Source organism: Canis lupus, chromosome 5 (genome assembly GCF_003254725.2).
Source record: "Canis lupus dingo isolate Sandy chromosome 5, ASM325472v2, whole genome shotgun sequence".
NCBI classification, from domain to species: Eukaryota; Metazoa; Chordata; class Mammalia; order Carnivora; family Canidae; genus Canis; species Canis lupus.
The window spans coordinates 9,542,391-9,567,280 of NC_064247.1; the positions used below are offsets into that span (position 1 = coordinate 9,542,391).

The 24,890-nt window shown below is 50.1% G+C and overlaps 1 protein-coding gene across 3 annotated transcripts; it reads left to right on the top strand.

Annotated features, from left to right (window-relative positions):
- The first annotated feature begins 9,739 nt into the window (after nucleotides 1–9,739).
- Nucleotides 9,740–24,240, top strand: ROBO4 (roundabout guidance receptor 4). Of its 3 annotated transcripts, none has more exons than XM_049109809.1 (18): nucleotides 9,740–10,055; nucleotides 10,679–11,008; nucleotides 11,220–11,377; nucleotides 11,559–11,679; nucleotides 11,935–12,062; nucleotides 12,163–12,391; nucleotides 12,650–12,762; nucleotides 13,448–13,616; nucleotides 13,783–13,965; nucleotides 14,078–14,120; nucleotides 16,485–16,621; nucleotides 16,738–16,992; nucleotides 20,616–20,723; nucleotides 20,879–21,032; nucleotides 21,130–21,351; nucleotides 21,492–21,850; nucleotides 23,236–23,442; nucleotides 23,578–24,240. In XM_049109809.1, the coding sequence occupies exons 2-18, from the start codon at nucleotides 10,759–10,761 to the stop codon at nucleotides 23,586–23,588; spliced, it is 2,847 nt and encodes a 948-aa protein (XP_048965766.1). In that variant the 5' UTR covers nucleotides 9,740–10,055; nucleotides 10,679–10,758; the 3' UTR covers nucleotides 23,589–24,240. The 3 variants fall into 3 exon arrangements, with proteins under 3 accessions (XP_048965766.1, XP_048965764.1, XP_025320880.3); XM_049109807.1 differs by lacking the exon at nucleotides 9,740–10,055 and adding an exon at nucleotides 10,197–10,392; XM_025465095.3 differs by lacking the exon at nucleotides 9,740–10,055 and adding an exon at nucleotides 10,199–10,392 and having other exon boundaries at nucleotides 20,894–21,032.
- The last annotated feature ends 650 nt before the right edge of the window (nucleotides 24,241–24,890 follow it).

Here is a 24,890-nt window from a genome sequence, read left to right on the forward strand (position 1 = left end):
GACAGATGAGTAAGCAGGTTATCACAACACAGTGTGAAAAATGCCATGACAGAAGTAGCTACAGTATGTTCTGAGAGAGCATGTAAGAGCATCATCTAACCTAGATTAGGGGTTGTCAGCAAAAGTATCTTGGAGGAGGAGAACAGATCTGAATTTAGTCTTAGATTAGTTAATCAGGTGAAAAAAAAAAAAGGATGAAAGGACACCTATTCCAGGGAACAGGAGCAGCACATACAGAAACTGAGAAAATCTGGATTATCCAGGAGCAAATGTTTATTTTAGCCTCGTAATGGAAGACTAGACTTGGGCCAGTCGGCAGGATGGGGGAGCAGAGCCTGAGACTCCTGGATTGAGTTGGCATCCTAGAAAGGAGTCCCAAGCTCCCAAAATAAAAATGCACATCCTCTCTGGAGAAAAGCATCTCCTAAAATTTTCAAAGATTAAGATCAACAACTTGACCATAAAAGGCCATTAAGCACAAAAGGAAACAAATACCATAAGTGAGAGTCAGAAGACAGAAATGGTAGATTTAGACCAGTAAGTCCTTCAAATATTAAAACGATCAGATATAGAATATAAAATAACTATGAAATGTTTGAAGAAATGAAAAACAAAATTATAGAAATGAACAAGCAACAAGAGACTGTCAAACTTTGTGACCAAAGTTGAATAGGAACAAAATAGAACTTTTGTAAATAAAAAATAGGACTTATTGAAATAAAAACTGTAAATGAGAAAATTAAACAGCACATTAAGTAGAGCTGAAAATAGTTAATTCAATTGCAAGATGTATCTGAAGAAATGTTTCAGGGTAAAGCACAGACCAACAAGGAGATGAACAATATGAGAAAGAGAGTAAGGGATATGGCACGCACAAAGAAAAGAACTAACACATATTTTGTCAAGAACTCAAAAGGAAGAATAGAAAGATAAAGGAGAGACAATATTTTAAGAGTAATGACTGAAGTTTTTGTAGACCTCGTTATAAACATAAATATATGGATATAGGAAGGTTATTAACAGAAGATAAATTTTAAAATTTCCATACTTAACACAAAATGTAGTAAAACCAGAGCATACCAGAGACAAAGAAAAAATATTATGAAAAGCATCCAGAGAGGGAAAGATAGATCTTATATGTTTAGACAACAATAATAGAAATCATTAGAAAGTGGTTCAAAATTATGAGCACAAATAACTATTAACCCAGAATATTTACCTTAAAGAAATCTCTCAAATATGAGGGTAAAATAAAGATATTATCAGATGAACAAAACTACAGTTTTTCATCAACATGATAAGAACTCCTAAAAGACACATTTTGGGAAGGGGGAAAAGCAAGATTTGAGATACAAGAGAGAATAGTGGGTAAATAGGTTAGCAAATCTAAATAGTGTCTGGGATCCCTGGGTGGCGCAGCGGTTTGGCGCCTGCCTTTGGCCCAGGGCGCGATCCTGGAGACCCGGGATCGAATCCCACGTCGGGCTCCTGGTGCATGGAGCCTGCTTCTCCCTCTGCCTGTGTCTCTGCCTCTCTCTCTCTCTCTCTCTCTCTGTGTGACTATCATAAATAAATAAAATTTAAAAAAAAAATAAAGTGTCTTATTAAATGAGTAATAGTATCTAATTTATACTTTTCAAAACTTGACAAATAAAATACAGGAAAATGATAGCATGTAAATTGGAAGGTCGGAGGGCAGCCCTGGTGGCTCAGTGGTTTAGCCACTGATCCTGGGGACCTGGGATCGAGTCCCACGTCGGGCTCCCTGCATGGAGCCTGCTTCTCCCTCTGCCTGTGTCTCTGCCTGTGTCTCTGCCTCTCTCTCTCTGTCTCTCTGTGTCTCTCATGAATAAATAAGTACATTTAAAAATCTTTTTAAAAAATTGGGGGGTGGCATTATCAGAATGAAACTTTTGTAAGGCCCTTGAATTCTCTGGTGAGGGGAAGATGGGTAAAGTAGTAACTTCAGATTTTATTACATATTCAAGGGAATCTTATCAGGGTCACCACTAAAACGATTGAGAGAATTGGTAAAGTTCCAAACCAATAAAAGGGAAAATAGAATAAAGAACCAAACAAACACGATCTAAACCAAGAAAAAAGAAAAAACAGAAAAAGTGAGACAATAGAAAGCCAAAAATAAGATGGTAGAAACAAAGCTAAATTATAAATAAATTGTAAATGGCCTAAATTCATCAGTTAAAATACAATCTGTTGGAATATATAGGATTTTATTTGTTTATTTGACAGACCCTGGAGTCATGATCTGAGCTAAAAGCAGTTGCTTAACCAACTGAGCCACCCAGGCACCCCTAGATAATGTTTTTAATAATCTAGCTATATGCTGTTTAAATGAAATACACTCAAAACAAAGATTTGCAAAAACTGAAAATAAACTAATGGAAAAAGAAAAAAAAAAGTAGTGGAAAAAGATATACCAGGCAAATAGCAAGCAAGAGGAAACTGGGATAGCTATTAACAGAAGACAAATGGACTTTGGGACAAAAAGCCTAATTAGTGGGATGACCTTACACCCTGTTTGCCTAAGACAGCCCTGGCTTACTCAGATTACCCTAGCAACTAGTATGCCCTCTGACTCCCAAAAGTACCCCAGTTAGATAGATGGCCTCCTTTAATATTAGGACTAAGTGAGGTGCCTTGAATTTGAGTGCAAATAATTTATTTATTTCAGGAAATAAATAGATCAATAGAATAGTAAGGAAGTGGATTAGGAAAGCAGTCAAAGTTAGTAAAGGACATGTGATCAAACCAGTTAATACTTGGGAAACCAGAGCCCAATGCTATCTGGGACCCTGGGAGAACAGTATTGAGATCAGATTTTAGATCAACAGATTCCAGGATAATCCTAACTGAGAGGCAAGGCAACTGGGGTACTGATCTGCATGCATCCTTAGTTTAGGACTTCTTTTAGGGTCTTAGCTCCTGGTGCTTCCAGCTTGCCCTCACGTGTGTCCAGATATGGTCCCCAAACAGAAAGCGGCCTTCAGCATAGAGGTAAATTCTGAAGAATTGTAAATGAAGCCTCAATAGTGTCTGCTGCAGAGGGTAACCACATAATATTAAAAGATTTATTTCATCAAAAAAATTAAAATTGAATTGGGTATCTAATTAATTAACTTCAAAATATATGAAACACATACACACACAATATCCTGCATCTTCTTTTCCATCCACCCATTGATGAATGAATATGGAAACAGGTTGTTTCTCTATCTTGGCTATTGTGAATAATACTGCAATGAATATGAGACTGCAGGTGTCTTTATGATTTATGGATTGCAATTCCTCGATCCAGGATCGAGTCCCACATCAGGCTCCCTGCATGGAGCCTGCTTCTCCCTCTGCCTGTGTCTCTGCCTCTTTCTCTCTCTGTCTCTCATGAATAAATAAATAAAATCTTTTTTTTTTTTTAAAGAAGCTTTATACTGTTTTCCATAGTGTCTGCACAAATTTGCATTCCCACCAGGAGGGCACTGGGGTTACCTTTTCTCCATACCCTCATCACCCTTTGTCTTTTGATATGAGGTGGTGTGTTATTGTGGTTTTGATGTGCGCTTCTCTGATAAACCACAGTTTATCCATTTACCTTCGAAGGACATCTGGGTTACTTCCAAATTTTGACAATTACAAATAAAGCTGCTGTAAACATCTATGTGCAGATTTTTGTGTGGACATAAGTTTTCAGGTCCTTTGGCTAAATACTAAGAATGCAAGAATAATTTAAAAATAGAAAAGTCATGGGTGCTTGGGTGGCTCAGTCGGTTAAGCATCCAACTCTTGCTTTTGGCTCTAGTCATGGTCACGATCTCAGGGTCCTGAGATTAAGCCCCATGAAGGGCTCTGCACTCAGCAGGGAGTTGGCTTCCCCTCTCCCTCTCCTTCCGCACTCTCTCTCAAATAAATAACTAAATCTTTAAAAAAGTAGAAAATTCAAAGATGTATTCACCACATTAATGGATTAAAAGAGACAAACTACCTCAAGAGATGCCAAAAAAAAAAAACCCTTTTAGAATTTAATACTTAATCATGATCAAAAGCTCTAAACAAACTAAAAATAAAAGAACACTTAAAAAAAAAAAACCACTTTGAGACCTGATAAATAGTATCTACAAAAACTGACAGCGACTCTCAATGTTAATGGTGAAACATTCAAAGAGTTCCTTTTAAAATGAAGGAGACAGGAGTGCCTGGGTGGCTCAGTGGTTGAGCATATGCCTTTGACTCAGGTTGTGATCCTGGGGTCCTGGGATCGAGTCCCTATCGGGATCCCCACAGGGAGCCTGCTTTTCCCTCTGCCTGTGTCTCTGCCTCTCTTTCTGTGTCTCTCATGAATACATATATAAAATCTTTCAAATAAAATAAAATGAAGGAGACAAAGATATCCACACTCACTCTCTGTAGTCACCATGGTCCTGGCAACACAAGAAAAAACAAAACGGGATAAAGATGGGAAATATAAAGCAAAAAATGTCATATTTGGATTATATGATTTCCTACATAGACAATTCAAAAGAACCTTTAAACTATGAGACATGATATCAAGGTATCTCCATTCTTTATTGCTTTGTAATGAGCCACCCCAAACTGAGCAACTTAAAAGAGCAGCTATTTTATCCAATCGGAATTCTTTGTGTCAGCAGTTTGCACTGGACTTGCTGGGTGACTCACTTGCTGCTGCTATGTGAGGTCACTTATGTGACCACATCATCTGCTATCTTGAACTGGATCTAGTTGCCTAAGATGGCCTCACCCACATGTCTGATGGTTGATACTGGTTGTTGGCCAGTAGGTTTAGGACTCCTCAGCTAGAATAGCTCATCTCTACTGTATGTGGCTAAAGCGAGCTTCTTCACCTGGCAGTCTCAGAGCGGGGTTTCCAAAGGTCTAGAGCAGAAGCCGCAAGCCCTCTAGAGGCTTAGACTTGAAAGTTCCACACATCACATCACTTCCACTGTTCTGTTGGTCAAAGCGATTCACAAGGCCAGCAGAGGTTCAAGGGGTTGGGGGAAAGATTCCACTTTTTTTGTGGGAGGGGTGACAAGCATTGCAAAGGGACAAGTATACAGGATGATAGGAATTACTGTAACTATCTTTGCTTAACAAGTCAACTAAAAATGAAGTTAACAAAATATAGGTAACATCTATACAGAGCAAAATTTAAGACTTTGTTGAAAGACAGTAGGAAAGAGCAAAAAATAAAGGGAGAGGTATATACATTCATGAATAGGAAGACTTGATGTTATAAAATGTTGCTTCTTCCTACATGTTCAAACAGTTCCAGGGAGGTTTTCAAAGAACTTGGCGAGCTAAAGCCCCAAGTAGAGCCAAGACGCTTCTTTTTAAAAATTTTTTTAGTTTTAGTTTTTTGAAAGATTATTAATTAATTAATTAATTAATTTGAAAAAGAGACAGAGACAGCATAAGCTGGGGGTGGGGAGGGAGACGGAGAAGCAGACCCCCACCCTCTGGCCCCTGCTGAGCAGAGAGCCCAGTGTGGGGCTCAATCCCAGGATCTGGAAATTATGATCTGAGCTGCAGGCAGATGCTTAACCAACTGAGCCACCCAGGTGCCCCTGAGCCAAAACACTTCTGAAAAAGAAGTGAGGGGTCTCACCCTACCAGATATCAAAATTTACTAAATAGCTCTAGTAATTGGGACAATGGGATGTTCACACAGGAATAGACAAATAGGCCTATTTGAAACAAATGAAACAAGATACACCTATATAGACATTTGATGTATAACATGATCACTAGATAGGTAGTGCTAGGATTATTGTTGACTACCTGAAAAAATATATATACACAGAAACCATATAAAATAACCAATTAATGATAGATTGAAGACTTAAATTTGAGATTTTTGTATTTTCAGAATAAAATACAGGAGAATATCTTTTTGGCTTTCATGTAAAAGAAGTTTTCTACAAAAATAGAAAGAATACGCTAAACATAAAAGTGAATATATCGATAGTAAAATTAAGAACATCTGTTACACCATTAAAAAAGAGAAAATATAAGGCCAAGCTTGTTTTTGCAACATCTCTCGTCCACAGAGAATTATTATCCAGAATATGTAAAGCTTCTGAAAGTTGAGAAAAAGACAGTAAAAAAAAAATGAGCAAAAGATAGAAACAAATACTTCCCAAAAGGGAAAATGCAAATGATGGGTAAACACTTGAAAAGGTGTTCAGCTTTATTATTTAATCAGGCAAATGCAAATTAAGACAATAATAAAATCTTATTTTCCATGCTAGATTGTCAAAAATTGAGAGGTTTACCAACTGTTCTGCAGATGTGGCTCAAGGACATTGATACAACCAGCTGATGTGGAAAACAATCATTACCATCTAAAGTTGAATATTAGTATGGCCCAAGACCCAGAAATTCTACTACTAGGTTTATTTATTCCCTAGGGAAACTCTTAAACACTTATAGTTATACTGGGAGACATATGAAATGAACATTAGGGGCAGCACTGTTCATAATTGAAGAAGAAAAAGAACCACTTGATCTTCTACGTAGCACAGAAATTATCAAAGACACTTTTCTGCAAAGAATCAGAATTGTCCATGATTCCTGACAGCACCCAATTTAGAGCAAAGCTCTACTTCCTAGAACCCTCCCAAAATCACCCAGTGATTTTGTAAATCCTATAATAGGTTCTTTCTAACACCCTAGTGAGTTTTTTACTGAGTTAAGTGTCTCTTACTGAGACACCGTACGGTTCCCCATGGTGTGCACGCTCCTTAGCTGCAAGGAGTAATAAATTCCTTACGTTCAATAACAAGTATGCTCCCGGTGGTCTTTGGCTGGAAGGCACTGACAGGTTGGACACAAAGTACAGTAACTGATCTTCTTGGACATGTGAGCAGACGGTTAAATGTTGATGCTAGCAGCCTTGAAATTTCCATTTGGTACAACCTCCAATGTTTGATCTGGTATGACCCATATTGATGGGTGTTGAAAAGGTCAAGAAACTATAGGGTTGAGTGTATTAAACGTGATTCCCCCATGGACCTTGAAATTGCCCTTGACGTCGATAGGACCAGAACTAGGGAACAGATGCTGTGCAAGTGAGGTAGCATCAGAGCAACTTTTCCATTCAGCTTAGAGGAGACCATTACTGTCTCCTCTCCTGACTCCTTTTCCCTCCAGCCATTGGCGTCCGGCAACAAAAATGAGAATTTGGAGATTGGGACCAAACGGACTTAAGCCAAGAGGAGAAAATAAAGCAAAACAAGAAGGCCAAAACGGTGGGATCTCAAGACCAAAAGAGTGGCCTATGGGTAGCTGGGGCTAGCTGGGGCTGTGTTGGTCAGGGGGGGTATGGCATTCCCACAGCACTCAAGAGATAATTAATACACACCTAGTATTTTTTTTAAGATTTTACTTATTTATTCATGAGAGACACAGAGAGAGAGAGAGGCACAGACACAGGCAGAGGGAGAAGCAGGCCCCATGCAGGGAGCCCTACGTGGGACTCCATCTGGGGTCTCCAGGATCACACCCCAGGCCAAAGGTGGCACTAAACCGCTGAGCCACCCGGGCTCCCCCACACCTAATATCGTTTAAGTACTTCCACATCCTCTATCCATAAACCTCACACAAACATTTTACAGATTAGGAAAGTGGAGTCAGAGAGGTTATGTGACTGACTTATTCAAGGTATCTCTGCCGGTGAAATTAGGATCTACGCTTAAGTGTAACTGACTTCAAATCCTACCTGAGTTCATATATTTTGCCCTACCAGCTTACCCAGCAGGGACCCCTGGCTGCATTTTCAGAAAACAGAATAAGAAGCCAGAGGAGCCAGGAGCCAGAAGCCAGAAGTGAAAAATCATGTCCCCTGGAGGGGGGAATTCCTCTTCTCTCTCTCCCCTTTTATAAGCAACTAAAAAATTACTCACAAAAACACACAATTCTAAAATTGGGAGATAAGGGAAGATGCCATGTAAACTGGCCACTGGCCCTGGAGCAGAGCTTCCTCGAAATAACTGGAGACAGCTCCCATTGACTAACCTCATCCGCATGACTCATGCAGTCGGCTTTTCCTTAAACGTGTGGAAATGAGACAATACGGATGCTGTGAGGCCAGTGCTGGAAATGAGCACTGTGATCTCTAGGAGACATCCAGACACACCTTACTGTTGGGAAGTCGCCTTGGCCATCACCCCATGGATCCCTGAGTGCCCTGGACACTTGGGCTGAAGGGGGAGAGTCCTAATGTCCCCCAGGAACAGCCCAGTTCTTAGCACCTGGCTCTCCAGAGTCTGGGAAGGGAGGCAGGCATGCCGAAGGCAATTCCAGAGGTGAGGCATGTGGCTGTGGGGTAGGGGCAGCTCCTTAGGCTGCTGCAGCCTCCCTCAGGGGCTCCGTTCCTGCAGTTCAGCACTGGTGCCTCTCCTCACTGTGGACCTGCCCATCCCCACTCAGCTGAGGACAGGGCCAGCCCCAAATTCCCACTTTGGGCTCCCTGTTTGGTGGGAAGCCTGCTTCTCCCTCTGCCTACTGCTCCCCCTGCTGGTGCATACTCTCTCTCTTTGTCAAAAAAATAAATAAAATCATTAAAAAAAAAAAAAAAAGACTACTGATAGCAGGCGGTCGGGGGTCAGATGGGCTTGGAGGCTCTGGACCCGGGAAAATCCCCAGTTGGCAGTAGGCACAATAAGTCTATCCATCCCACAACATCCTTCCTTGTCTTGTCCTTGGATGACTTAGGTGTCCCCATGAACACCCCCCTTCGTCACTCTGGCCTCCCAGATCCTTGGCCCCATAAATTCTACTCCCCTCTGCTGGGCACACATATGCCCATGCTCCTGCCTCGGATTTTGCCCTTAGCTCCTCCACTTCTCAAATACCGACCGGACTCTGCTCTCTAACTCCAACTCCTATCCTTTCCAGCTCTATCACTGTGTTACTCTCACTCTGTCTATTCTTCACCCACTGGAAGGGCCCAGCTTGCAGAGACTAGGGTGTTCTCTCCCCGTGATGGTCTTTATCAGTCTTGGAGTGAGGGAGGCCTAGGGCTGCAGCTGGGGCTGGCACTGAGGCCAGGCTGGGAAGGGGAGGGGAGGAGGGAGGGAGGGAGGGAGGGAGAGAGGGAGTCAGCTGCCTTAGGGGCCCCACAGAGGAGCTGGCCAGGCACAATGTGGAACAAAGGCTGGACACTCTTCCGCTGAGCCCCAGCGCCTGGCCTTGGCCTTCCGGGAACAGCTCCAGGAAATGGCTGAGATTCCAGATTTGGGAGGAAGAGACCTGTAAACAGGAGCTGGGCTCTGAGAGGGGAGAGCAGCCTCTCTCTGAGGAGGGGGTGGGGAGGAGCGGCAGGGTGAGCAGGTTCAGAAGCTGCAACGCTCCCTGTCTGCTGTAGACACAAGCTTCCAGGGCTTGGAAAGACCACCTTTCGGGAGCCTGAAGACTATCCCTGCCGAGGATGCTCAAATAGTTCAGGTGATGGCATGAGCATAAAAACAAATCAATAACAACCTCGGCCAACCCTTGCTGATCACTTACAGTGCAATAGGCACTGTTCAAAGCGATTTCAGGCACAAACACATCTCATTCTGACTCCAGCCCTCAAGGTGGAGATTATTACTATTACTCCTACTTTACAGATAAGGAAACCAATTTGCAAGGATGAAGGAACTCGGCCAAGGTCTCACACAGCTTATTTCATTTGTCTCCAAGCTGACTGTGGGCACCTCCCAGCTTGTCCCAGAGCCCCTAAAGCCTCCCCATCTTCGCCTTGCTCACCTCCCCCTCCCTCCCCATCCCTGGGGAGATGGGCTGTGGGATGACAACATGTCCCTGCTTCCCTCCCCCTAGCCGTCTTGGCTCACTTTTCTCTACCCTCAGCTTCTTAATGCCGGGCCCTGACACTCCACCGCGGGTCTCCATTCCACTCTAGCAAGAAAGTGCTTAGAGCCAAGCGACCAGAACTGGCATCAAGGTTTAAACAGAGGCTGAGGGCTGCATTTGGAATCACATCAGTGTCAAGATCACCTTTAGAAAATCCCAGACTGGACCACAAGGTAAACCTTAGGGCTGGAGCTGGAGTCAGGGGTCATGACTAGAGGGTCAAGGGCAGAGAGTTTCTCTCTGCTGGTCCCCTCCCAGTTCTCCAAGGCACGGAGGGCCAGGCAGGAAGCATGGGTTTCCTCAAAGCTGCTTCCCTCCTGGGGCAGAGTCTCAGTCACAAACAACCACCACCACCCCACCCCGCCCCTCCTTCCCTCCGCTGTGAGCTCAGAGCAGCAGGACAAAGTGCCTGGGACAAGGATAGAGGCCCAAGAGCAGCCATGGGCTCTGGAGGAGCAGGCCTCCTTGGGCCCCTGGGGCCCCTGCCTCTCCTGCTTCTGCTTGTCACGGGTGAGTGCAGCCCTCCCCTCTCCTAGCCCCTGCTTGCTTGATCCAAGGCCTGGCCAAGGGGTGAAGGGCTCTCTTGCTCCTTGCTTCCCTTTTGCGGTAGAGATGATGGTGTTGATGGTGATGATGATGGTGATGGTGATGTATGTGGGAGCCAGAGACAGCCTCCCCTCCCGGCTAGGCTGTTATTGGAAGTCATGTTCAGGCAAGAAAAGGCAGAAAAGATATTCAGGGATTTGGGGAGTCCTGTTGGTAGTCAGACTGGGCTCTGTCCCTCTTTCCCTTCCAGGAGGCACGGCTCAGGACTCCCCACCCCAGATCCTAGTCCACCCCCAGGACCAGCTGCTCCAGGGCCCTGGCCCCGCCAAAATGAGCTGCCGAGCCTCGGGCCAGCCACCCCCCACCATCCGCTGGCTGCTGAATGGGCAACCCCTGAGCATGGTGCCCCCAGACGTCCACCACCTCCTTCCTGATGGGACGCTCCTGCTGCTGCGGCCCCCTGCCCGGGGACGTGCCCACGACGACCAGGCCCCATCCACAGACCTGGGCATCTACACGTGTGAGGCCAGCAACAGGCTGGGCACAGCAGTCAGCCGAGGAGCTCGGCTGTCTGTGGCTGGTAAGGCCTGGGAGGGGAAGCCCCAGGTGGGGGACACCTGGGGGAACCTCTGGGCTGGGAGAACTGAGGAGGGGGCTCTGAAGAGTGAACATAGGTGGTGAAGAGGTGGGTAAAGCCGAATGGGGTGAGGGTGGTCGGAGGCACTGAGGCAGGGCCTTGTGGAAGGGAGCAATGGACACTCGTCCCTGCTGACCTGCCCTCATCTCTGTAGTCCTTCGGGAGGACTTCCAGACCCAGCCTCAGGATACAGTGGCCACTGTGGGCGAGCAGGTGATTCTGGAGTGTGGGCCGCCCTTGGGCCATCCAGAGCCCACAGTCTCGTGGTGGAAAGATGGCAAACCCCTGGCCCTACGGCCAGGGCGGCACTCGGTGAGTGTAGCCCCCTTCCCCATACCTCCTCTGGCCCAGAGCAGAACTGGGCACACCCGGAGGGAGTGACCCGCCCCCCAGCCCCGTGTCTCCTGCAGAGTTTAAGGAAGGGAAGGCAGGGAGGCCTGAATCAGAGCCCCTCCCCACACGGGAGACTTCACAAAGCACCTGGCCCTGACAGGTCTCCAGGGGCTCCCTGCAGATGGCAAGAGCAGAGAAGAGCGATGCAGGGACCTATATGTGCGTGGCCACCAACAGCGCAGGACAACGGGAGAGCCGGGCAGCCAGGGTATCTGTCCAGGGTAAGGCGAGGGTGATCAGCGAAAGTTAGGGCCTGGTTTGGGCTGGGGCTAAGGTCTGTGGGCATCAACCTGGGATCAGAATCAGAGTGATGAGGACCCCATTTAAAGGGAGGTCCCCCCATCCTAGAATAGAAATAGGAGTGCCCTAGACTGGGAAATCTAGCACTTTGGATTGTTCCAAGCCTGGGGGATATCTCACTCCTCAATCTCATCCTCTGGCCTAGAGGCCCCAGACCAGCCCCATGCTCCCCACAGAGCCCCAGGACTACAAGAAGCCTCTGGAGCTGCTGGCCGTGCACATTCAGCTGGAAAATGTGACCTTGCTGAACCCAGACCCCGCAAAGAGCGCCAAGCCTGAGCCTGCTGTGTGGCTCAGCTGGAAGGTGAGGCCCCGGACCCAGGGGTGGGTGCCAGTCCAGAGCTCAAGGAAGAGCTGGTCTTAAAACTCCTTGACCCCCCACCTCCCTCTGAACTCTTTTCTAGGTGAGCGGCCCTGCAGCACCTGCTCAGTCCTACACAGCCCTCTTCAGGGTCCAGACGGCCTCAGGAGGCCCGGGAGCTCCATGGGCAGAGGCCCTGCTGGCTGGCTGGCAAAGCGCGGAGCTTGGAGGCCTCCTTTGGGGCCAAGACTACGAGTTCAAAGTGAGACCATCCTCTGGCCGGGCTCAAGGCCCTGACAGCAACGTGCTGCTCCTGAGGCTGCCCGAGCAAGGTCAGGGACAGGTGCCCGCAGGGCTCAGCAGTATACTCTCTGGCACCTTCTTGTCTGGGGGCCCCTGGACTGGTCCACTCCAGGCAGGGGGAACGGTGGGTCCTAGTCCTGGACTCCCTCCTGCCATGGCCAGGCAAGCAGAGCTGTAAGAAACTCTGGTTCTTATCAGTGCAATCTGTGACCACATCCCCAGACCAGCTCTGTTTCCTAGTGTCCCCCCCTTCAGCACCCCTAAAAGCCTCTCCTCCTCCCCTGCAGTGCCCAGTGCCCCTCCCCAGGAGGTGGCCTTAAAACCTGGCAATGGCAGTGTCCTTGTAAGCTGGGTCCCACCACCTGCTGAAAACCACAATGGCATCATCCGTGGCTACCAGGTACTCCCACAACCTGCACACCCCTTCCTAGTGGTGCCAGGACATCCCTCTTCCCTGACGCCCTGCATGCCCTTGCCCTGGACACTGAGAAACAGCCCCTGGGCCGAGAAACAAGGGAAACTCACTGTTGCTAAGCCAGGGTTTGCCAGACGCTGCCAAGTGCTTTCCTACATGATCTCATTTTTTCTTACAGTCTGTCCCGGGTTATTATCCCTACTTTACAGACATGGCAAGTGAGGCCAAGGTCACAGGTGCAGGAAACAGAACAAGAATCAAACCGGGCTGTGTCTGACTCCCAATCTCTAAGGCTGCGGCATCAGAATGTGGTTCTTGGACCAGCTGCCCCTTGACAACTTTTTAGAAACGCACATGAATCAGAAACTCAGGGATGGGCCTTGCAGCCTGGCTTTTTAAACCCTCCCTGTGACCCTAAAGCACAGTGAGGTTTGAACCATGGTTTTACATCTCTTGGAGCAGATTGCTTTTGCTCCCCTTCTGTCAGTCTCGAGAGAGAAGTCTCTCACTCCATAGGGAGAAGGGCATAGGAAGTACAGCTTCATGGGGGTGGGGGGAATGTCCCCAAGGTACCCCAAGCAGGGCAGGATGATCACATGCTCAGAGACGAAGGGCTCAGCTGCTGGGCTGGTGCAGGGGGAACGGGCGCTCACCTCCACTCCTGCCTCAGATCTGGAGCCTGGGCAACACCTCGCTGCCCCCAGCCAACTGGACCGTGGCCGGTGAGCAGACCCAGCTGGAGATCGCCACCCGAATGCCAGGTTCCTACTGTGTACAAGTGGCTGCAGTCACTGGCGCCGGGACTGGGCCTCCCAGTAGCCCTGTCTGCCTCCTTTTAGGTGAGGGCAGTGCCCACCAGCCCCCTGCATGCCCCTTGAGTCCCCCTTCCCACCTCCCTCCTCCCTCTCTCCCTCCTCCCACCTCACTCCCACTTCCAGTTCATGGTCTGCCCCCACCCCCACATCACCCACCTGCCCCTCCCGCTGAGCTCAAATTCCCTCACAGAGCGGACCATGGAGCGAGCCACCCAAGAGCTCAGTGATGGTCCCTGGACTCTGGAGCAGCTGAGGGCCACCTTGAGGCGGCCAGAAGTGATTGCTGGTGGGGGTGTCCTGCTCTGGCTGGTGCTGCTGGGCACCGCCGTGTGTGTACACCGCAGGCGCCGAGCTGGGGTGCACCTGGGCCCAGGTGAGAGGCCGAAGTGGACTCCTGGGGGTTTGAGGCAGAACGATACAGGGGCTTAGATCTCTGGCCACGTGCTGGACACTCTGGATTCAGCCTTTCTTTTGCCCTCTCGCAGGTTTGTACAGGTACACCAGTGAGGATGCCATCCTAAAGCACAGGTGAGAGGTGAAAGGGGAGGGGCTTGAGGTGAGGGAGGGGCAGAGGGGCCGAGGGACAGTGGGGTCTGGACAGAGAGGAGAATGGAATCCTGTCTCTCCTACTGCCAGGCACTTTGGGATCCTACCACTCAAATCTCTCCTGAACTCCAAGTGAGAATTAATTTCTCATTTGTTAATGTTCCTATGACACCATTTGACAGTTGAGTGAACTGAGACTCATGACTTACGTGATTTTGCCCAAAGCCACACTGCTTGCTAGTAGCTGGGGTGCTTTAGGAGCTCCTAATCCCGTGCGCTTGGCATCCCCCTCTCACTAACACTACACTCTCCTGCTGACTCGTTCTGCTAGGTGGGGAATAACTAGCATGGGAGGGGCGGTCTGATTTCCAGTTTTCTCTGTATACCCCGGGTCCACCTAGCAGGGCCTTTGCATTCAGGAGAGCACCCCCCTTATTGAGGGGTGTCTCCTTCACAACCATCACCACAGCTCCAGCAGAGGGCGCTCGGCCCCTACCTTCGCGATCCTCTGTCCCCGGTCTCAGTACCAGGGTCAGCAGGCAGGTACACCTGCTCTAAGTGTCTTGGGCTGCCAAAGCGAGTCTGTGGTTATGAGACAAGATGCTAAGAAAGAAAACATCCTTTTTTTGTCTTCTTGGCTGAGTTTTACACTAAATAACCATTTCCACTCTCTGCCCACCTGCTCCTGATCTTTATCTCAGTGGATTTCCTCTGAAATGCTTTACATTCCAAGTCTGCATCTTTCAACAAAAGATTATCAAGCACCGACTCTGCGCCAGACACATCCAGCCCTTGAGTCACCATTTTGCTGCCAGTGTCTCAGCCCAGAGCCAGGTTCCAAGCTGTCTGGGGCCATGCTCCTGAATTATTCTGTGCTCACTGGCCTTTTTTTTCTAGTTGCTTCCTGGGCTTTGTTCTGTCCTGAACATCCTCTGGATTCCCTGGGACTTTATCCCTTGTCTTTGAGGGGGATTCCATTCTCCTTTTTAAAGATTTATTTATTTGAGAGAGAGAGAGAAAGAGAGATGGGGGGAAGGAGGAGAGGGAGAGAGAGAGTCTTAAGCCAACTCCACACTGAGCGCAGAGCCCCACGAAGGGCTCCACCCCACGACCTTGGGGTCACACCTCATCGGAAACCAAGAGTCAAACGCTTAACCAATTGTGCCACCCAGGCACCCCGGGGGGATTCCATTCTGATTGTTTTGTTCATTCATTTCTTTAGCACAGGCTCTATGCCTCAGGGACTCTCAATCTAGGCAGAGAAAGCCTTGCTAGCATGTGAGTGCAATCCAGCGTTAGAAGTACCGGGACATGGGGTGCCTGGGTGGCTCAGTCCACTAAGTGGCCAACTCTTGATTTGCGTTCAGGTCATGGTTTTGAGTGCTCAGCAGGGATTCTGCTTGAGGAGTCTCCATCTCTCCCTCTCCCTCTGCCCCTCGGCCCACTCACATTCTCTCTCTAAAATAAGTAAATAAATCTTTTTTTAAAAAACAGTGCAGAAACTTATACAAGGTATGTGGAATGAGTGGAGTGGGGAAATATAGGTGGGAGAGTCCACGTTTACCCTGATGGTAAGAAGGAGAGGGAAAAAGGGGCAGCAAGAAGTAGCCTGCTATGTTCATGGGGAGAGATAAGCCATTTGGTCTGGCTGGGACATAGGGGGCAAGACAGGTGAGCGTAAAGGATAAGGTTAGGGAGCTGGAAGCCAGACACCAGAGGCCCCGTTAGCCATGCTAGGCAGCTGGGCTCTATCTTGGTAAACGAGGAGCACTGAAGGTTTTGGGCAGAGAATTGCTCTAGTCTCATCCCTGTTCCTGAAAGATTACTCAGGCAGCCAGCAGGGCACCCGGTTCAAAGGGAGCCAGGCTAGAGGCAGAGAAAGTCGCATCCGCAGAGCCAACTCTGTCCCGCCAGCTGAGTGAGCTCACATTTCCTCCTTTGGGCTCACAATATCAGCCTTATATGGAAGGCTTTTATGTCATCCTTTTACAGATAAAGAAGCAGGGCTTCCAGAGGCTAGTAGACCTGCGGCCGATGGGGTCAGTCTGCCCCCAGGTCTGCTCTCTTTGTCTCGGCACAGGGCTGTCGGGCTGTCTCTCTTGGACACCTCCTAGTTCCGCTCCACTTGGACTTCCTCTGGTCCCAGGATAAGAAAGGAGCACTGAGCTAGGGACTCCAGGTCAGAGATCTTGAGGAGTCTGCGAAGGGCTAGCGGGCAGGGAGAATAACGCTGCTGCCACCATCCACTCAAACCCTTCTGCTGCCCTCTGAGCTGGAGGTCCTGGCCAATTATGTTCTGGCTTCACCCCGTTTCTCCTGCCCCACCCCCACCCTCCATTGCCCCAGGATGGATCACAGTGACTCCCCTTGGCTGGCAGACACCTGGCGTTCCACCTCCGGCTCTCGGGACCTGAGCAGCAGCAGCAGCCTCAACAGCAGGCTGGGAGTGGACCCCCGGGACCCACTAGACTGTCGCCGCTCCCGTGAGCATGCCCAGTGGGGTCAGGGCCCTGCCAGTGAAGCTGGGATCCTGGAGTTGGGGGGGGTATTGTGGGGTGGGATGCACTCACTGTAATTCTTCCTGTCGTTCTTGCCACAGTGATCTCCTGGGATCCCCGAAGCCCTGGTGTGCCCCTGCTTCCCGACACCAGCACTTTTTATGGCTCCCTCATCGCTGAGCTGCCTGCCGGCCCCCCGGCCCGGCCAAGCCCCAAGACCCCAGCTGTCAGGCGTCTCCCACCCCAGCTGGCCCGGCTCTCCAGCCCCTGGCCCAGTCCCGACAGCCTCGGCAGCCGCAGGGGCCTCGCTTCTCCTCTGGCCCCTGCAGAGGCTTGGAAGGCCAAAAAGAAGCAGGGTAAGTATGGGGAGCTGGGGTGGAAGCAGGTGGCAGGAGGGAACTGGACTGGGAGTGTGGCAGGACGTGGCCTGGGACTTGGAAGCCTGATGACTTGGCTTCCAGTTCCCTATCTGGGGAGACACAGGGACTCCCCACTATCACCAAAGCACTCAGAGAGAGGAGTGCTGGCCTCTGCTTTTCTTGACGTGCTGTTACTGCTACTTGCCACACCAGTAGCAGGCCCGATTTCCGTATTCAGTTGAATTTGGCCAACATTTCATAAGCACCATTGTATGCCAGCCAGGGGGACACGAGGGACAGCTCTTGCCATCTGAGGGCTCAGAGTCTAGTGAGAGCGCCTGACCAGCGTATGAGTAACTCTAGAACCTGGCAGCATGTGACCAGTGCTAGGGCGCAGCCTCATCTCTGGGTGCACTATGCATGGGCCTCCCCAGGCACTGACTCCCAGCTCCCATTACCCAGAGGAAAATGAGTAATTCCTTTCTGCCGAGATTTCTCTCCTAACTTCCTACTACCTGCTTTGCCTTCCCCGAGAGAAATAACTATAATGTCTGTTTCTTTAGCAACTACTATATGTTAGGTGCCTTACTTATTTATTATTTCATTTAAAGATACCCCTCTCCAACCTATTAGATAGGTATTCTTTCTCTAATTTTGCAGATGGGGAGAGAAGATCAGAAATGAGTAACTTGTTCAAAATCCCCCCCAAGTCAGTAAGCGGCCGAACTCAGATTTGAAGTCAGAGTGGTCTGCTTCCAAAGGCCACCCTCTGGGAGCTCCCCTGAGAGACTCTACTCTACCACCGACTATTTTCTCTTGTTTCTGAACACTGGCCTGCACTCCACCTGCTGTCTTCATGAGCCTTCTGTGCTGATTAGTAAGCCTTACAAATGTCCTACAGCCAATTCTTTTTTTTTTAAAGTGGATATAATCCAGCTTTCATTAGGACAAAGATGGATTCAGAGTAATTAAGAGCTTGTCCAATATCCAGAATTTTATGACCCTAAATATTAGCCAAGCTGGCATTATTTCCAGCTTTGCCTCGGAACTATAGCATTTGGAATCCTCGGTGGTAATGAAAGAGCAGCTAAAAAGGTGTTGAAAACATCTCATTTAAAAACAAGTCTTCCCATGGAGAACTACTTTGACTTGGGCATGATGTAAAGCCCATCTTAGAACATTAATACTACTGGGGGGGGAGTGAGTAGTTTTCTACAGTCAATTCTTTTTTTTAAGATTTTACTTATTTATTTATGAGAGACACAGAGAGAGAGAGAGAGAGGCAGAGACACAGGCAGAGGGAGAAGCTGGCTCCATGCGGGGAACCTGACATGGGACTCGATCCTGGGTCTCCAGGATCACACCCTGGGCTGAAGGCAGCGCTAAACCACTGGGCCACTGGGGCTGCCCATCTACTGTCAATTCTTAAGACAGGTTCCACTTCTGAGAGAAAGCTTAGGTCCCCACTCTCCCCTGTGTCTCCTCGCCCAAGCCCCACTGGCCAACCACAGTGGCTCCCCTGTACAAGTGACACTCGGCCCACCTCCAGTCCAAAGCTCTCAGCAGCAGCAAGATCGTGCTATGGTCTTGTCCAGAGCCATAGAGTTGGCTCTACTGCTGTCACTTGGTCCAAAAGACTGAGGATTCTTTGTCTTCTGACATTGGCAAGCTCTTTCAGTGCCCCCTACTCCCCTTAAGCTGCTTATTCTTTTTTCTTATTGTTCTTAGTTCCCCTCTCCCAGATACATACATTGAATATCCTAATTACTTAATTAATTCAAACAAATATTTATTGCCATTCAGATATGTCCAGTGAGATTTGACCTAACCTTGATAACATTTTTATTGTGTCATTTGCTCAAATAACACTGAAACTAAAATCCAAGTAATTTTAAGTGTGTTGAAAGGAGGCTTTTGTTACTAGAGTCCCTCAGAGGAAATAAAATGGGCTGGGACAAACGTGGCCTTTTCTAGGACTGGCCTTTCCTCTTCCTTGTCCACACAAACCAACTGACCAACATATGTCCCCATTTCTGAGCTTACTCAGGAAGCCGGGCACTAGATGAGACAAAGCTGCTGATAGCAGAGTTGGAGCACCTGAAGTTGGCCTCCAGGTCTCCCTAGGTCATACAACAAATAAAGGAAATAAATTAAAAAACAAAGCAGCCTACGAACAAAAGGAAATTTTGGTGGAGGAAGTCTAGCCATTGTGTGGGTTTTCATCCCAGTAGCTCAGAAGTTCTGGCCACTGTACATGGATAGCCAGGGCCGAGATAGTCTTGGTGAATGCAGTAGCCTTGATCTCATCCCTGCTCTGAACCTGCCCGTAGTGGCCTCCAAATCCTTGAGATCAGACTCAACGGTCCTCCCTGGTCTCTGGTTTCCCCTTTCCTAACTCAGTTTCTAATCATGTGACACTAAAATGAAGGCTGCTTCTTTTTTCCTTTACTTGATATTTTCCTGGTTCCTGATCTTAGGGAAATCTCTTCCTTCTATTACCTTCCTGATCCCCTTCTGGTTTAAACTTAGATCAATTTGGGTTTTGGCCCGAGCAAGAAGCATGCTCTTGGGTCACTGCACACAGCTGGGTCTGTTGCTTCAGTTGTCTCAGGTTCTCCATTGTCAGAGTTCACTCAGAACGTTGTCTCTTAAGCAGCCATGTGAGCCAGATGGTGGCCACCCTCCTGTGATTCTTCTCATCTCGTATTTACGTCTACATCTCTGCTATTATCCATCCATTTGCTCATTCATTCAACCAATGTCATCTAATATCTATGGGCCGGGCATTGCCTCCCTGAGTGAGACCAACACATCCTCCTATTCTAGAGGGCCTCTTCTTCTCAGCTGACTCTCTCCTGTTACACCCAGCGTGGTGTGGGGTTATCTTACCCACTTGGCTTAACTTGACAGTCCAACCTTTCTTCCCAAGTGAGAGATACTCAGGTTTTTCAGGACAAGGTTATCCAGAACCATGTCAGATATTTGTCATGTGAGAAATGGAAGATTGGAGTGTATACAGTAAGGAAAAGAAAATAATCAATGCATCTTTAAGGCACCAGGAACTTTCCAATCTGGCCTTAGTTTTTGTTTTTTTAGATTTTATTTATTTGACAGAGAGAGACCACAAGCAGGGGCAAAGGGAGAGGGAGAAGCAGGCTCCCCACTGAGCAGGGAGCCTGACTCAGGGCTGGATCCCAGGACCCTGAGATCATGACCTGAGCCAAAGGCGGACGCTTAATCAGCTGAACCACCCAGGCACGCTCCAATCCATTTTTATAAATAAATTAAAACTGGTAAAACTATCACTTGACTGGGTGTTCCCAAAGAAAACAAAAGCTCAGGAAAGCTGGTGGATTTACCTGTGGTCACGCAGTAACTCTGTAACTGAGCTGGGCTGTGAGTGCAGGTGTTTTGACCCCAAGCCCAGTGCTACCTTCCTCCCTATCATAGCTGCCTGCACGAAGGTGAGGGTGGAGAGGACAGAGGGAGGTTTTTCCCTCCCTTCTCGGGGTTCAGGGGTCCTAAAGCTTAACTGAATGACAGGCTGAAGATAGAAGCTGTGGTTGGAGTCTGCAGGCCCACCCGGCTTGCCCTCCACCCGCTGACTCTTGCCTTTGCAGAGCTGCAACAAGCCAATAGCTCCCCGCCCCTCCGGGCCAGCCGCCCTATGGAGCTCTGGGCCTGGGAGTTGGGGAACAGAGGCTCCAAGAACCTTTCCCAAAGCCCAGGTGAGAGGAGGCCCAAAAAGGGAAGTGAAGGGGTGAGGCAGGGTGGAGGGGTCCATAGCCCCTGAGGAAGCTGGGTGGGTGGGCTGTGGGGAGAGGAAGCTGGGGAGCAGGGCAGGGTCTGGGGCTGATGGGGGTTCCACCATTCTCACCCCCAGGCTTTTGCTCCCCAGGAGCTGTGCCCCAGGCTCTGGTGGCCTGGAGGGCCCTGGGACCGCAGCTCCTCGGCTCCTCCAATGAGATGGTTTCATGCCCTCTCCCCTCAGCACCCCTCGCTCCGCGTGGAGCCCCTACTCAGAGTCAGCAGACCCAGTAAGAGGGCACGGGGTCAGGAAGCAGGGCTGGGGGGCTGGGAGAGGGTGGCCAGGGGCTGCACTAACCACCCTGTCATCACTCTTACCCCAATCAGGCACTCTGCAGAGCCCCAAGCTCCGTCCTCCCACCCACTGCCAGCAGCCCCCATCCTGATCCCCTCTAGCCCCCAGGCTTCTTCCCTCTCCGGGCCCAGCCCAGAGTCCAGTCGTCTGTCCAGCTCTTCACTGTCATCCCTGGAGGAGGATCAGGACAGCGTGCTGACTCCTGAGGAGGTGGCCCTGTGCCTGGAGCTCAGCGAGGGTGAGGAGACCCCCAGGTGAGTGGCCTGAGGGATGACCAAAGGACTAGGGGTAAGCACAGGACAGGAGTATGCTTATCTCTACCCAGCCCCTGTCCCTCCTCAACTGGGAGCTGTGCCAGCCTACCCACCTGTCTCCCCTTTTGCCTCCTCTCTAGGAATAGTGTCTCTCCTATGCCAAGGGCTCCTTCACCCCCTGTCACCTACGGCTACATCAGCATCCCGGCTGCCTCAGAGCTGGCAGACATGGGCAGGGCCGGAGGAGGGGTGGGATCCGAAGTGAGGGGCTTGCTGTGCCCGCCCCGGCCCTGCCCCACCCCTACCCCCAGCGAGGGCTCCCTGGCCAATGGCTGGGGTTCAGCCTCCGAGGACAATGCCCCCAGTGCCCGAGCCAGCCTCGTCAGCTCCTCCGATGGCTCCTTCCTTGCTGATGCTCACTTTGCGCGGGCCCTGGCGATGGCTGTGGACAGCTTCGGCTTTGGTCTGGAGCCCAGGGACGTGGACTGCGTCTTCACGGGTATGTGAGATGCCCCTGCCTCACTTCTCACTCCCGCCCCTTGGAGTAGACACAGCTCGTGTAAGAACTCCTCCCCAGGGATCCCTGGGTGGCGCAGCGGTTTGGCGCCTGCCTTTGGCCCAGGGCGCGATCCTAGAGACCTGGGATCGAATCCCTCGTCGGGCTCCCGGTGCATGGAGCCTGCTTCTCCCTCTGCCTGTGTCTCTGCCTCTCTCTCTCTCTCTCTCTCTCCCTGTGTGACTATCATAAATAAATAAAAATTAAAAAAAAAAAAGAACTCCTCCCCAACCAAGGAGCAAGGCTTCCCAATCATTGTCTTGGTGGTTATGCTTCAAACAGCTAGCTTTTACTGAATTATTACTAGGTCCCCGGCCCTCTGCTAAGTGCCTTATATACACCCAATATTAATGACTCTATGAGGAATATTCTTTTTTTTTTTTAAGATTTACTTATTTATTTATTCAGAGAGAGTGAAGAGAGAGGCAGAGACACAGGCAGAGGGAGAAGTAGGCTCCATGCAGGGAGCCTGATGTGGGACTCCATCCTGGGTCTCCAGGATCATGCCCTGGCTGCAGGCGGCGCTAAACCGCTGCGCCACCCGGGCTGCCCAGGAATATTCTTTATCTTTCTTTCCAAATGAGGGAACTATGAATCCAACAGGTTGTCTAACTTGCCCAAGGTCACCCGCAAGAACCAGGGCAAAATGTTCAAGTCTAAAGCCCAGGGGCAGCCAGTTGTATGGCCCCTTGCCCTGCCTCCAGGTCCCTCCCCTGAACCCAGACAGAGGTCTCCAAGACAGGTTGTGCTTCACCTCTTCTACTTACTCCAACCCACTGTTTCGGATTCTCCTCACCAGGAAGGTTCTGTTCTCTCTCTTACAAGTCCTTCCTCTTGCCCCATCTGTGGCTGGGGTGAGGAGAAGCTGGCTCACCTCTCCACGTGTCCAGTGGGGTGGGACCGCTATCTCCATGTCGGAGAGACAGTAGCTCGGGGTTCCCTGTGCCCCTGCCTCGTACCCTCTCTCAGATCCCCTATACCCATCTTAGGAACCCTAACTCTACCCTTCCCCTGCCCAAAAAAAACAATCTTGTGGTAAATGGGAAAGCAAGGAGGTACCCGTAACAGGGGGGAAGAAGGGTGCCCAGGGAGAGGAGAGGTGAAGGGTGAGATTATGGATAGAAGGCCAGAGCTGGGCTAGGAGGAAATGTTCAAACTATCCTCTCTAAAGAAACCAGTGGATTCATTCCAATGGCCTCCAGAATTGATGAGCCGAGTTGGGGCTATGTTACCTTGCGGGTTGAGTGTGTGCCCTAAGCGTCCTGCCCTAAACTGGTCCCTCAGAGTGATGGCCAACACTCTACACACAAATCTACCCTCCCTGACAGATGCCTCCTCTCCTCCTTCCCCCCGCGATGACCTCTTCCTGACCTCCACCCTCTCCCTGCCCCTGTGGGAGTGGAGGTCAGACTGGCTGGAGGACATGGAGAACAACCGTAGCCAGCGGCTGGGAAGGGGGCTGCCTCCCTGGCCCCCTGATTCCCGGCGCTCTTCCAGAAGGAGTCAGCTGGGCCGTCCTGAGCCCAAGGCCGCCAGTAAGTGTCTGTCTGCCCAGCCAACGTGGTGACCTTGACTGAGGGACTCTGGGGAGGAGCCAAGGGGGAGCCCTGGGGTTGGGCAGGAGATATGGACCCGCGGGGTAATCCACTCTCCTTCAACCTCCCCTACAGACTCTTCATGAAGCATGCCGGGACTGCCTAGAAGAGAATCAAGAACACCCCTCCTGTGGAGCCTCAGCCTTGGCCTCTGCTTCTCTGCATCTGGGGGACCCCTTGCCGGGCGTCCAGGGAAGTTCTCCGTCCAGGATTGTGAAAACAAATGAAAGCAAAACAAAATAAGCACAAAGCAGACCCAAGGCCCTCAGGGAGCGAAGTCATCATGGCCTGCCTCCTCGTCCTGGCTTTCTCCTCCTTCCATCCATCCCACCACCAGGTCCTTGGGCCTGAGAAGTAGCCTTACCTCCAGATCGTCCCACCCACTTTGGATCATGGGAACCGGGCGGGGGGGGGGGGGGAGCCAGAGGTCTTCCCAGAGGACAACAGCAGGCTGGGGACAGGCGGCCAGGGAAGGAGCTTTACAGGACCACCCCTCTCAGGAGGGGAACGTTCCTTCTCACAGGGGCAGGCTCCCCTCCCCCCAGCCACACCTTGGAAAGGAGGGAAGGAGAGACAGCAGTGAAGCGCCAGCCCCCCTCGCCCCCCCCCACCCGCCCCGGCTTGGTACCCAGGCCGAGGGGCCAGGATCCATCCGAGAAAAGGTGGGACTAAACACCCTCCTCATATGTGGACTCTGTGAGCTTAAGAAACTGATACCATAAACGTGTGATGACTTGAGTATGGTGAGATCATTTCCCAGAGCACCAGGCTGTGGGGGGGCCCGGAGATGCGGGAAGAACTCTGAGTCAGAAGGGGGTCAGGCATTCACTGGTGCTCGGGGAGCATCACTTATTTCTGCTCTGGCACTGAGGGAAGAATTACACGCATCCACCAGATTTTCCCGGTCTGCTGGTCTTAGCAACCGGTCCGGGGAAGACAAGACCCGCTTTCAGCCGGCCCAGCACCCCCCTTCCCAGAGACCAGCCCAGATGGTTAAGACCAGATGGTTTCTTAAAATAGACAAAGTAGCTAAATTCCAGAAAAGGTAGAACCACCTGAGATGGTTGGCAAGGGAACACCCTTCAGAAGAAACAAGAGAACCGAGGAACGGAGCGGGGTGGCCAGGGCCGGAGCCCCAGAAAGCTTTGGGAGGGCAGGTGGGGCCCCCATCTTTCCGACCTGCTGGGAGAGACAGGGGCAGGCCGGGCACGTCTAGAGGGGACCATGCTCCTGCACGGGACCAGGGCCGCAGGAGGACAGCTTTCAGGAGGGCCGACTAGGAAGCAGGAGGTGACAGGGGATGATAATCCCCCAAACCTAAGCAGCTCCAGCTGGGGTCACTCTGAACTCACAACGGGCTGGCCCGAGGGACCACAGCCCGGCTGGCC